This window comes from Polypterus senegalus, chromosome 13, assembly GCF_016835505.1.
Source record: "Polypterus senegalus isolate Bchr_013 chromosome 13, ASM1683550v1, whole genome shotgun sequence".
In the NCBI taxonomy this organism is placed as follows: Eukaryota; Metazoa; Chordata; class Cladistia; order Polypteriformes; family Polypteridae; genus Polypterus; species Polypterus senegalus.
Genome location: NC_053166.1, coordinates 67573960 through 67587354, shown reverse-complemented (window position 1 = coordinate 67587354; position 13395 = coordinate 67573960). Strand labels below are relative to the sequence as shown.

General features: G+C 33.9%; 1 protein-coding gene across 2 annotated transcripts in view; it reads right to left on the bottom strand.

Annotated features, from left to right (window-relative positions):
• Positions 1-920: 920 nt before the first annotated feature.
• Positions 921-13395, bottom strand: part of taz (tafazzin) — a 29496-nt gene continuing 17021 nt past the window's right edge. For both annotated transcript variants that reach the window (XM_039774926.1, XM_039774927.1), the window contains exons 7-11: positions 12705-12746; positions 10606-10668; positions 6983-7035; positions 6376-6453; positions 921-4494 (exon numbers count right to left, since the gene is read on the bottom strand). In XM_039774926.1, the coding sequence (XP_039630860.1) occupies positions 4390-4494; positions 6376-6453; positions 6983-7035; positions 10606-10668; positions 12705-12746 (341 nt within the window). In that variant the 3' untranslated portion in view covers positions 921-4389. The remainder of the gene's footprint in view (positions 4495-6375; positions 6454-6982; positions 7036-10605; positions 10669-12704; positions 12747-13395) is intronic.

Here is a 13395-nt window from a genome sequence, read left to right as displayed (position 1 = left end):
ACGACTCCTAACCTGTGCACTTAAGCAAGGACTGCCCGCATCACGAATTCACCCAGGAACCACTCCGACCACACTACCACACCACACTTTCTCCAACCGTTTATCTATTTTAAAATAAATTTGCACAACACTATCCCTGTGTGAAATGCCCTCATCACTAAGCAGCCATCAAGGTTGGAATCCTCATTTTCTTGAACACATTCATGAATCTTTGTAAGGGCCTGTCCTTAAAGTCTAGTACACATTTTCTAATATGCATAAAATAACTGCAGGTTTTTTTTTTTGGACTCTGTATTGATCGAGGACTCAAATATCAGAGATAAACTAAAAAAACTGTATACACATCTCAGCATATCAGTGACTAAAGTAAACCCAATTGCCTCGACTTGGCTTTTAAGATTAGCTGAAAGAGTGAAATTTACTCCCTGAACTCTTACAAAGTTTACCGCACACACACAATTAGACTTCAAATGATTTTCCAAGGCTGGTGCAGGCCTCTAGCGGAGGAGGAGAACACCAGCAGCTGCAGTAAGTACAGTTAGCACCAGGAGGATTGGGTTACGAGTTAAAAGCATGACATGTGCTTTGTTCTCGTACTGCCCTGCTTAGGACACACCACACACACAACATACACCATTAACTTTGGGCGCACTCACAAACACATCATTTTAAATGAAACCTACTATCTGGAAGGAGGATCAAGTTACTCTCTTGGTCCTCTCTTATATTTTGGCCAACTTGGGTCACATTTGTGCTTACATCACAGACTTTCCACACTGCAGTAGATGATAACCAAGTGCATTCGAAGTCTTTGTAGTAGTAGTTGAATCTTGTAATGCAATATTTTTTTGTCTTCATGCATTTCAGTCGTAAGTGATGTTAGTTGTCTTAATCAGAACAAACTGAGAAGGAAACAATCATAAAAGTCACGGCTTTATTTACAGACATTAGATGTAACAATTGTCCAAGGATCAAAGTCAAAACAAATATATATATATAAAAAAATCTAAACAAGGCTCATCACATCACACATACTGTTATTGCATTCTGTGATTTAATAAAATGACAGTTTACACAACAAAAAACACTTCTTATTTACATAGAGAACATGATATTGATTGAGTGCTAGCCTCTTTAACATGTCATTATATAAAATATTGTCATTGGACTGCATGAGGACTAAACAGCCGTGGCAGAATTGAGAAATTTATGCATATTGGAAAAGGAATATGCAAAGCACTGCCAGACCCCTCTGAAGTTTAAAGGTTAAGTGTATAGCACAACAAAGCATACAGTACCAACATTTTCACAGTATCAGTGTTTACACTATTTATTTTCAGTCTTTTTTTTTTTTTAAAAAAAGTACAGATTTCATGTTTCCAGAGCCTATGCTGGCAGCACTAGAAATAAGAAAGGAGCCAGCCCTGGAGAGGACACCATCCCATCACACTCACCACTGTCAGTCATACTAAGACAATCAAAATATTGTCACTATTTGACTGAAAATTTACAGTGTGAGGGGAAACTGGAATGGCAGGAAGAAAGTCAAGGTAGGGCCGATGTGCAACACTTTCACTAGACCCGCGTCTGGAAATGCAAGACAACAGCACTAACCAACTGCCAAATTAATAAGGTCCAAATTAATATTAAAAAAAAAAAGTAATTTGTTATTTCTAAATATAAAAGCTCAGACCCCAAGAAAGCATAAGGGAGCTTTTATTTTATAGATATACTGTGTGTGAAAGATAACTCGTACAGCAAAATAAACTATACACACAAGAGAATTCTTGTGCACAAAGCATCACATACTGTACATGGTAACATAAGTATTACGGGAAGCAGAAGGCAGGAACCTAAATACAACATCTCTTTTCAAGTAACTGAAACACAGCAACTGTCAAAACACCACCACCTAAGATCCTTTTGAGCTGCTCAGTTTAAACTTTGTGGTGCAATGGAATCAGAGCTACAGGAAGTGCAAATGTATGAATTTTAAGGCAAACGGGTAATATAAATGACCTTTAAAGAAAGCAAATAATTTTACTTATAATACATGGTTAGACCAAATTAAATGTCAATGACCAGACCATAGCTGTTTTAAAAATAATCAATTACTGTGTTTAACAGAAAATAGTGCTAAGAAGCTTCTCATTATTTTTTCAATATTTCCCAGCATACAGTAAAATACAAATATCCCGATTTAAGCCAATTATACTGAATAAGTAATCATCTAATCAAAAAGTTTATATTTTATTAAAAAAAATGGATTATAAATATAAAAACATACTAATTAAAAAATAATATCTGGACAAGGACTCTAAGGTAATGGTCAAATAATGTGGATGGTATGTGCAGTACAAAAACATGTTGACCTATTAAAAGAAATCCTATTGATAAAATATTTATTCAGTTCCATTGCACGAACAATGAAAACACGACAAAGTGAAAAGAGTTAAAGATTCACGGTATGCTCTCTCATGGTCAGTTTAAAGATTCTCTAACAAATTACTACAAACCAACTCAAGAACAGATGTAAGAAATGTTTAACACTCACGTTCAATGTTCCATTACCATTCACTAACATTCTGATCCAATGTTTGTCACCGAGTTGAATGAAGGACAAGAACCAGCTAGGGATGGCAAGACGGTCAGTGACCAAGAACAGGCACCAGTTTAGGGTAACCAATTAATGTAACCATATCTAAACAAAGAATACAACTGAATCAAGTCAATGAAGTAGTGAGGCGGTAGCACTAACAACTGCATCACCATGCTGCAATCCTTGAAAAATATAAATAATCTGAATCAATCCTTAGCTACCTATTGTCAAAAAAAGTTACCAAGAAAAGTGAATTGCCGTGGACTTGCACCACGATCACCTTAGTTTTAAGATCTGCTCTGTGGTGAACGGCTGGTGGTCAGTAGCAAACCTGCAACATCTGGCTCAGAAGTGGTCTCCTTGCAGTGTGAGCTAATTGGAGAAGAATTCCTTATCTCAGCCAGATGTTGCAGGCTTCTGATTAGCCACCAGCCATTCTACACAGTGCAAATCTTTGAACTAAGATATTTAGTGGTGTGAGGCCACAGCAATATGGAAAGGCACAAAGTACATAAAATAGATTACTATGAACTTGAGGACATTACTCTGAAGAGGCCAAGCATTGGTAACATGTACAGTACATATAGGAACCTTTTAAAAGTTCAACAGGAACTTAACATTAATGCTTGGTTGGCTTACAGTATTCTGCAGGGCTTGATGTCTATTTATGTATATAAAACCCACTTAAGGAAAAGTGAGGTGCAAGAGATGCAAAGATTTTCAAACACCTTGGCTCTGCTTTTACTGCAGACAGAGGACTGTTTAGCCCAAACACACATCCAAATGTTTGGTTCTACTTTTAAAATGACCAAGACACTGACAGGATTTCAAAAAGGGCCACTAAACATTTTATGCTAAAGTAGTAGCATAATAATGATAATCTCAGAGGACAAGTAAGCAAATACATAAAGATTTTCAGAAATAGTAACAAAAAATCATCTTACCATAATAAATATCTCTTTAAATTACATGTGAAAGTTATCAAACTAGTTAGTAACTCATAGTAGGTCCTTTTATTCAATTTGACATTGTCTCACTTAAAAGACCGAGACCCAAGATTAAAGGGAAGAATGACATTGATGATCAACATATAAAAATGTTTTAAATATTCTACAAAAATGATAAAAACATTTAAAATATTTAAAAAAAAATTTCACAAAAGTATTTTGCATATTTGACGAACACTCAGACTATTAAAAGAATATTACTGTATGAAGGCATGAATGCAGGTGTACATTTTAGCCAATGTGCAATAATATATTCCTCCATAAAAAAAAAAGTTATGCAAATTAGTTGACAGAATATGATTTTTAATAGATTTCAGGAAATTAATATGGCTGGTCAAAACTAACCAGCTGATTTGGCCAGTTTATGTTCCTTTGCAAACTACCAAAGTATATGAAGCCTCATCAATTTAAAAATGTATAGAAGGAAGCAGAAAATACAGTAGCAACATACACCTTTTGGAATATGTAATATTAGAATAAGGACATTAAGTCAGTATTTGAGGAAAAATTATATCTTCAATTTTGAGATTGTTTGGAAAGGCTACTGAAATTTTATGTGAATCTTAGGTTTTTTCTGCACATGGTGTAGAGGATCAATTATTTCTGCTAAAAAAGCACTGGTGAAAACTCAACTTTACAAAGCACAATAAATCCTTAAAGAAAATTATAGACAAACAGTAAAGTGCTCATAACAAAACAATTTTCATCCACTTCATTATAATGAACCCTTCAAATATTTTGCTATAATTTACGATAATGTGCATAGTCTCTATTTCTGCATGTTTATCTTCTGGATGTCTGCAGCCGATAATGAAATGTTTCTGCTTGTGCTTTCAAGGACTGAAATTCCTCCTGGATATAGTCCGTCAAAGCTTTCCGCATTTCTGCCTGCAAGGACATGAGACTCATTTATTGGGCAATGCACAGATCATTATCATTTTAACGTTGCAATTGTTAGTATTATTAAATAACTATAAATATTTTAATATATTCTGTTAATCCCTTATAGGCTTTATAACTGTGGATTCCTGTAATAAAGGCCTCTTAGTAAATTTCACGTGAAACAAATGGTAGAATATATCTGCTATATGTCCCTTTTGGACTTGTATGTTAATTTTGTTAAATGTTACAACAATATCAGCCTGCAAACTTTGGAATCTAAACATACAATATTTGCTGGAAAAACTTTGGAATCTAAACATACAATATTTGCTGGAAAGTTGTTGAACTGCCATAGTTATGTTCTTAATGCCTTATAATTAGCCAACATTAAATATAAATATTACTATAAAACATTCAAATCACATTAAAATCTTAATTATCATAGCATTACAGTTTAATAATAAAAGTACTTCAATATAAGTTGAAAATATATGGTATATACTTAGAGTTAAGTTAATAATTGTAGTACTGGAAATTACTACTTTGAGGTTATGTTCCAAAAGACAATCTACCTCTGTCTGTGCTTGATGGCAGCCAAAGGGGGAAAAATCATTCAGAAAAAGACATAAAGATCTACTGAATCTCTTACTAAGTTTAAAAGTTTATTAATACTGAAAGTTTAATTTTTTGAGTATTAATGAAGTACAATATAAAAGAAACAAAACACCAGTTAAATCACAAACTGCAAAAGAATATTAAACAAAATAACACACCATTAACAATGGCTACAATTTCACATTATTTTAAAGGTCATTAATATTTCGATGAGTTTGTAGCAGGAAAGCCTACAATGCATCAGTTCTCTTTAAAACCTGTTGAAAGGTAATTTCAACAGTTTTACTTTACTCTGCTCTGGTTTATGATTCATTAATAATAATTTGGTTAATAATTTTTATATGTTCTAATTTTAATAATTTTACATTTTCAAGGCAGGAAACCAACTCACTTTAATGTAACATTGCTGTAGTAAGTTTATGTTTTCATTTCCATTGTTTGTACAGGGATTTGTGGACTAATAAAATACTATCAAATTACCTCATTAAATTCACTGCGGATAATGATGGATAAAGCAGTACAGGCAATAGTAAATTTACTAACTTAACTTGTGTATTTTCTTGTATAAAACCAAGTGTTAAAAAATATATATAAAATTTCTGATGATAAAACAATGACAGCAACACAACTATGCAAATACAAACGTAGAAAACAAACACACTAATCTCAAGGCTATTTTCTCAGTAGGAGGAAGAATGTGAGATTTGTTCTCCCACTAAATTTCATGCATCCATTTATTTAACTTGCATTTAAACATCAATACCTCATAAAACAATTGGAAATTTAAAGAACCAAAGATTTAGAAAGTGGTCTTGAATACAAAAAAAAATCTGCTTTCTGCTCTATGCATTTATTATTAAGACCTTGGCATATGCAATGAAACTGCCACAGTGATTTTGGTAATTTTTTCTATACTTTTTGCAAAAAATAACTAAAGAACATCTCTTATAGAGGAAGAGAGGTATGTGATGAGACAACTGGCCAACCTGGCCATTACACCTATCCTTGTGTGCCAGTGTGTTTATGTATCAATCTACACCAACAGGGAAAGACAGCTAATGGATATAAACAAGTTTTTAAAGTTTTACCACAGATGGTCATAGCAGATGGTTGCTTATTTTAAACATACGCTGGTTTGGCTAGTAGCAGGAAAACTACACAAAAATCCAAGTATACCAGCCATTAAATTGGATATGAAAACTGCAATGCCCAGCAAAGTAAATTTAAACAGGAATATTAAATCAACTGGTAGACTGTATAACATTAATTTACCGGTGATTTATTTTCAGATCTCATAGACTCCACAAGGTGCTTCACTGTGAAGGGTCTTCCTACAAGTACAGTTATTCTCTACAATGACAAAATTAGAGTATCAAATAATGAAGTGTAAATTAGAGCAAATATAAATAAAACTGTGTTAAGGACACACTTATTCAAAATAATTTTACACTAAGATCTTATTAAAATTGATTTTATAAGTATTATATATTCATTTTATGGAAGGAAATAGAGTACTGTATTCTCTATCACTGTGTGTGTGTAAATTATTAAACAAATCTATGGTAGATTAATTCACAAAAACAAAAAAATGCCAAAAAATTGTGCTGATTACTTTTATTTAACAAAATGCAATCATTTTAGACTAAAGAAACATTTAGAATTTAAAAAAATATGTCATAATATTTATCACTGTTGACTTTTTTCTTAATCCATATAAACAGCAACATGATCAAATCTGTTCTAACAATCAGATCTTGTCCAACCACACATGCATGCATGAAGTATTAGAAATACACTGACAAAGAAAACCCATATTTTGTTCACTAAAAGAGAAAATGTAGTCTGCTCAATAAGTTATGAAACAGTTACTCCAACTTACCTTTCCATATCGTGGAATATAAGGGGGCTCATTCGGAAGAACATCATTCATTCCTATAAATAAATAACATATTCTGAAACCTATAGTTGAGCTTCTTGATTATTTTTTAATCCAGTTTTAATGCATCAGAAAAATCGGAATTTGATAGTATAACGTATAGCAATCAAAACATCAAAAGTACGTCTAACAAAATACCTACGCTATATTAAAGCCTAATCGTTCCAATTTCCATGAGCTTTTAAATGCATCAAACAACATGTTCTATTATAGTTAATGGTCATGTTTTTTAACTGTTACTTTCACTTTGATAACAGAACAAGAATAATCTGAGAAAGTATTAATTCAACAGGGAAATAATGACAATTCATCACTAATATCCCGTTTCTTAAGGCTCAACAACAAATGTGTAGTATTGCCTGATCACCACTTCACTCTCAGTTTATTGCAGTCATGTTTAAAAGCTACAGAGAAGCCAGTAACCAGCTATAGAAACTATGTAATTTACTTTCTTTGTAATGCAGCATTGGCATTCACACATGACTTCCAGTAACTAAAAAAAGGCTGCAGCAAGACTTACATAAAGAACCACCCTTTTATACTATACATGATGATGTGGATTAGGTTGAATAAACCGGATGAAGAAGGATATATTTTATAGATATACACTAAAAATTAAAGGGTCACTTCTTTCCATGTCAATAACTTTTTACACAAAAAGTTAAAAAAAACAACTGAAATTGAATACATAAAGCTAAAGCATGACTATCTCCAGAAGATTGAACATTCTTTAGCAGATGAATATAATATATACAGTGGCTTAAGCAGAACCTCAAGGCAAAAAAAAAACAAAAAAAAAAAAACCCTTGCTCATTCGCACACCTATGCTTTAATATTTCATACTCTATACAATTATATTATACACATATAGTTATTAATTTTTTTTCAAATTACTTTTATTTCATTTATTATACAGCTATGCATGTTGTGCAGTATATTATTGGGGAAAATAAGTTGGCAGAAAGTGAATAGTAAGACCAAAATATCACAAAGCTGAGGAGAAATCTAATATATAAAGCAGAGTCTATGTATGTTTGTTTATCCGCCATACATATCTGCACCGGGCATCCGATCGCCACCAAACTGGGGATGGGGCTCCTTTGTGACCAGGAGGAGGTCATGCGGTATGTTTGGTTGGAAAAATGTTCGTGGTGAAGCGCAGGGCACCTTTTCACTGACACAACGTTCGGCACATGCCCCCGTACTTATCATCGACAAGATGGCCGCACATTGCAACAGACATTCATCGCGGCGCCATCTAGCGGCAGCTTTGGTTTTTACCCATGTTTCTTTAAATTGCCAAGAGATGGCAGAACTGCCCAAGTATGAGAAGGTCGACTGCTTTGAACGGGTGAAGGGGAACTGCCGTATGGATGTAAAACGTGAACCCAGTGCGCGTGACTGGCTGACACACCCGCGTTTCCGCAGGTCACACTCCCACACGCACTGATACTGCTGTATTTCATTCGCCAACGTCCGTTATATGCAAGCACGTTTGAACAGAGACTCGCCTTAAAAAGACAACATCCTTCCCCCACCATTTTCCCCAGACACAGCACTTGTTGTTTGTCACTTCTCTCTGTAGTTACCATCGCCAATGTCTGTTAGATGGCACCACGGTTCAACACAGACGCTCCTTACAAACAGACCACCCCTCCCCGCCATTTTTCCCAGTACGGTTTCAGTGCTACTCTTTCTCACTGGCTTTCCGTATTTGTGGTGCTATTTGCTTGCTTCCCGACTCACAGTACGATTTCAGTGTTGCTATTGCTGACTGACTGGTGCTATTTGTTAGCTTTCCGACATATTGTAAATAAGGTAAATTCATCTCACTGTGGTGCTTATTCCATACGTAATACCATGTAACACATTATAATTGTCTTGCTTTTCGCTAATATACCCATTCCACCAAAAAAAAGACGTAGAATTCGAAGGTCCACTTCAGATGCCAAAAGAAAGTCTATTTCAAGGGTGTCTGAAACGCTACAGCAGACAGAATCCAGAGTGGAGGAACTTACAATAAAATGTGAATCAGAAAACTGTTTCTTCTAGTTCTATGTTCTGTTTCTTTCATTTGGGAAATTCACTGGTTATACATTCCCGGGCAACACCGGGTACTCCTGCTAGTGAATTATAATTTACAATGGTTTCTACAGTTTTTATATTATTGTGAGCCTTTGTGTAAGGAAATCCTCTTGAAGCAAAGCCATACATTAGAAATTAGATTACTGTATTAAGATTTTAATTCTTAAACACAGAATTTGAATATGCCACTTAACATATCAAATGAAAACCATTACTTTATTCGTATTATTGACTTTACTATTTAATATATTCAATATATGCAACCCCAATTCCAAACAAATTGTGACACTGTGCAAAATGTAAATAAAAATAGAATGCAAAGATTTGCAAATCACACAAATCCATATTTTATTCACAATGGAACACAGAAAACACATCAAATGTTGGAAGTGAGAAAATGTAACATTTTGAGAAAAGAATAAGACCATTTTGAATTGGATGGCAGCAACACATCCAAAAAAGTTGGGACAGGGCCATGTTTACCACTGTGTAGCCTCCACTCTCCCTTTAACAACACTTCGTAAAACATCTGGGAACTGAAGAGACCAGTTGCTGGGAGAGGAATGTTATCCCATTCTTGTCTGATATAGGATTCTACCTGCTCAATAGTCCTTGGTCTCCTTTGTCGTATTTTTTTGTTACATTTGTGGATGACACAGCAAACTTTGTTCACAGGCAATGATTTCTGGAAATGTTCCTGAGCCTATGCAGTAATTTCCATGACAGAATCGGGCCTGTTTTTAATGCAGTGCAGCCCGAGGGCTCGAAGATAACGGGAATCCAATATTGATTTTTGGCCCTGTCCCTAGCACACAGAGATTTCTCCATATTCTCAGAATCGTTTGATAATATTATGTACTGCAGATGATAAGATATTCACAATCTTCGCAATTTTAGGTTGAGGAACATTATTCTGAACTTGTTCCATGATTTGTAGACACTATTTATTGCACATTGGTGAGCCTCTGCCCTTCTTTACTTCTCAGAGACTCTGCCTCTCTAAAGAGCTGGTTTTATACACAATCATGTTACTGACCTGTTTCCAGTTAACCTAATTAGTTGCACAATGTTCCTCCAGCCATTTCTTTTTAGGACCATTTACTTTTCCAGCCTTTTGCTGGTCCTGTCCTAACTGTTTAGAGATGTGCTGCTGCCGTCAAATTCAAAAAGAGCTAATATTTTTCACAAAATAGTAAAATGTCTCACTTTCAACGTTTGATATGTTTTCTATGTTCTATTGTGAATAAAATATAGGTTTATGAGATTTGCAAATTATTGTGTAAAATGTAAATAAAAACAGAATACAGTGTCCCAACTTATTTGGAATTGGAGTTGTACATGCTGATCCTCATCAGTGCAATTTAGCAACTTATGTCAAGTTACATTTTTGCAACTAATTTGCCTTCAAAGTAGCTACATTTTTGGGCACTACAAGGTCTAAGATGAATAACAAAATTAGTACAACAAAAACACTGACTTACCAATATGCCAAAGAGGTAGTATAACTGGACTCAAATTACATTCAGAGATTAAGCGTCCAATGCCTGCAAAAAAATGTTTTAATGTTCAAATGTACTTTTAAAATACTGATGTATAGTGTATAATAAAGACTCATTAATTTTCTTACCATATTATATAATTTTGAATTCACTGTGTATCTGTAAATTGTAAGTGTGCAGTAATCAAAAGGTTCAAGCACTTAACCATTGGTATTTCACACTTATTTGAAGTCATCACATTTCCACACTAACTGGGTTCTTCAACTTAGAACTGATGCAAAAAGTAGACATTTGATATATGTTTTTGAAAGACTATAGTAAATTCCTGTTCATTTCTATTAAAATGTAATTCAGTATTGCAGTGATTACTTATCATTCTCTTTAGAATTGTTTGATTACAACTATACAGTTAATTAAAAACAAAGCAGATTACTAACTTATCATTGATTTCCAGTTAAATTTAGAACAGCTTTTAAAATACTCCTTGTGATATAACATCACAAATGGTTTATCCTTCATACATTGTTCAGAATTTACACAATAATCATATAATTTGTATATTTTGTAAAGTACTTTTATTACTAATCGGTTTGTTATTTTCTCTCTTTGTCTTTTTAACTCTTATGCCTCACACTGAGTCGACTGCACCTTCAATTTTGTTGTTCCTTTGTAAAAATGACATTGACAATAAAGATCTATCTACCTATAATGTAGATTTTCTCAAAACTTCTATGATAAAAAAAGCTCTTGCACAAGACAGAGCTTTAAGCCGCAATGGAGCTCAACCTATGCGTTGCTCTTTCTAACAGTGTCAGTAATGTCTCTCTAATCTCAGTAGTTAAACCAAGGTTGAAAACTCGCCCTTTTAGAATGGAATACATTTGTTAGAAAACCTGGTAAAGGTGTCTATAATTATACTGACTACTAATGAAATCTTTGTAACAGTTACTGAGCTTTTACCATAATACTATAATACTACTTCTTATTGTCTATTCAGTGTCCTAAGGCAGCATTTGATATCACTGCTATTTTGGTCAAGTTACCTGGCATTGATATGCCATCACTTCATCTTCACACACTATACAACTTGTGAATGTTTGTACTAAAATAAAAAATTTAATTTACTTTACCTGTACCACTACTACACTGCATTGCTGGAGTGCTCAAGGATGGGGATGATGACCAGTTGGTCAAGTAAACATTAGATCTCTATAGAATACAACTTTGTTTTTCCTCTTTTTTTCCTGCTAGCTGGTCATACTCCAAAAATATTTATACAATTAATTTAAAATATTAATTTAAAAAAATGAAGAACATAAATTAATGTAAACATGTGTATTTTTACAGTATAATACAGTATATATGCTATTCAGTTACTGCTTTGAAAATGTTGGTGTATTATGGGTTAGTGCTTTATTTATAGAAAGGCAGATAATACAGAAGAACTAGGTAAATAACTCTGGGGAAAAAAATCAAAGATAAACTGAAAATTAAGCAATGTATATGTTTATTTCACTTTAGAGAGAGGTGAATGTCTCCCCAGAGCAAACAAAACCCCACTGTTCAAACAATGAAACTAATACACTATCTGAGATGAAAAAGTTACATATTAAGGCATACATAGTTGCTCATTTACAGTAAAACTATAAAACATCTACTGTATATAATTCTATTCAAAATATTGACACAGTGGTTAGCCCTGATGCCTCACATTCAGGAGACTGTGTTTTCCTCCCTCCCAAAGACATACAGGCTTGTTTGTCGGACGACTCTGCATCAGTCTGGCATGCATGAGTTTACACTGTAAAGAATGGACATTCGGTCTATGGTTGTTTTTCTCCTTATGCTCAATGCAGCCAGAATAGGACTTGGACCCTGCAGCCCTAAAAAGGATTCACAGTGATCATAGGATGTATGAATGCTTAGGTAGACTTCCTGTTCCAAAGTTAGTTTCTGCCCTATACATATTACTTTAAGGCTATAGTTTAGTCTGCATGATTATAAAATGGACTATGGCAATTTTAAAATGGATGGACTGATTGAATCAGGAAAGAAAAACAAACTGCTAAGACATATCTTACCCCATTTCAGTCTCATAAACTCTTGAGTCATATTCACTTTTCCTGTAATAAAAAAGAGAAAATCATGTTTAAATACTGGAATTGCTTTTTTTTAATATAAAAAAACCCATATAAAAGTAGGTTTAGTACTTTTTAATAACTACTATGAAAGAAGCATGCTTCACTCTGTCACCAGCAAGTAAATTATATTTGCATGAAGCGACACAAAACCATGAGGATATAATTAACATAAAATGAAACGGACTCCCTTAAAATTTAGTACTCCACTGACCCATATAATAGAAGAATAGTAGCAGGCTTAGCAGAATTCCAGTAACTAAATCCATATATGGCACGCTGCTAGAATTTTGTTTTGTTCCTACAGAGACCAGGAACTGCAGATAAACATGGTTTTGGCTCTAACCAGAAACCACAAATGAACAATGAATATCAAGAGGATCAAGGAACAACATTCCAAAAAATTGACCACATAATACACATAGAAAATGATGTACAGGTAAAATTCCATTACAACAAACTGCCAGGGACCTAAAAAATATTTCGTTGTAATGAAAATTTCATTGTAATGAGATTCTGTATTTGTTGCTATAGTGCTTTCTTTAACTTGCATCCAGCTGTTTGCAATCATTTCAATAGATTACTTCGCGTTAATTTTAATTTTCTCCTGTCGACAAGTTATGCTGACAAGAAT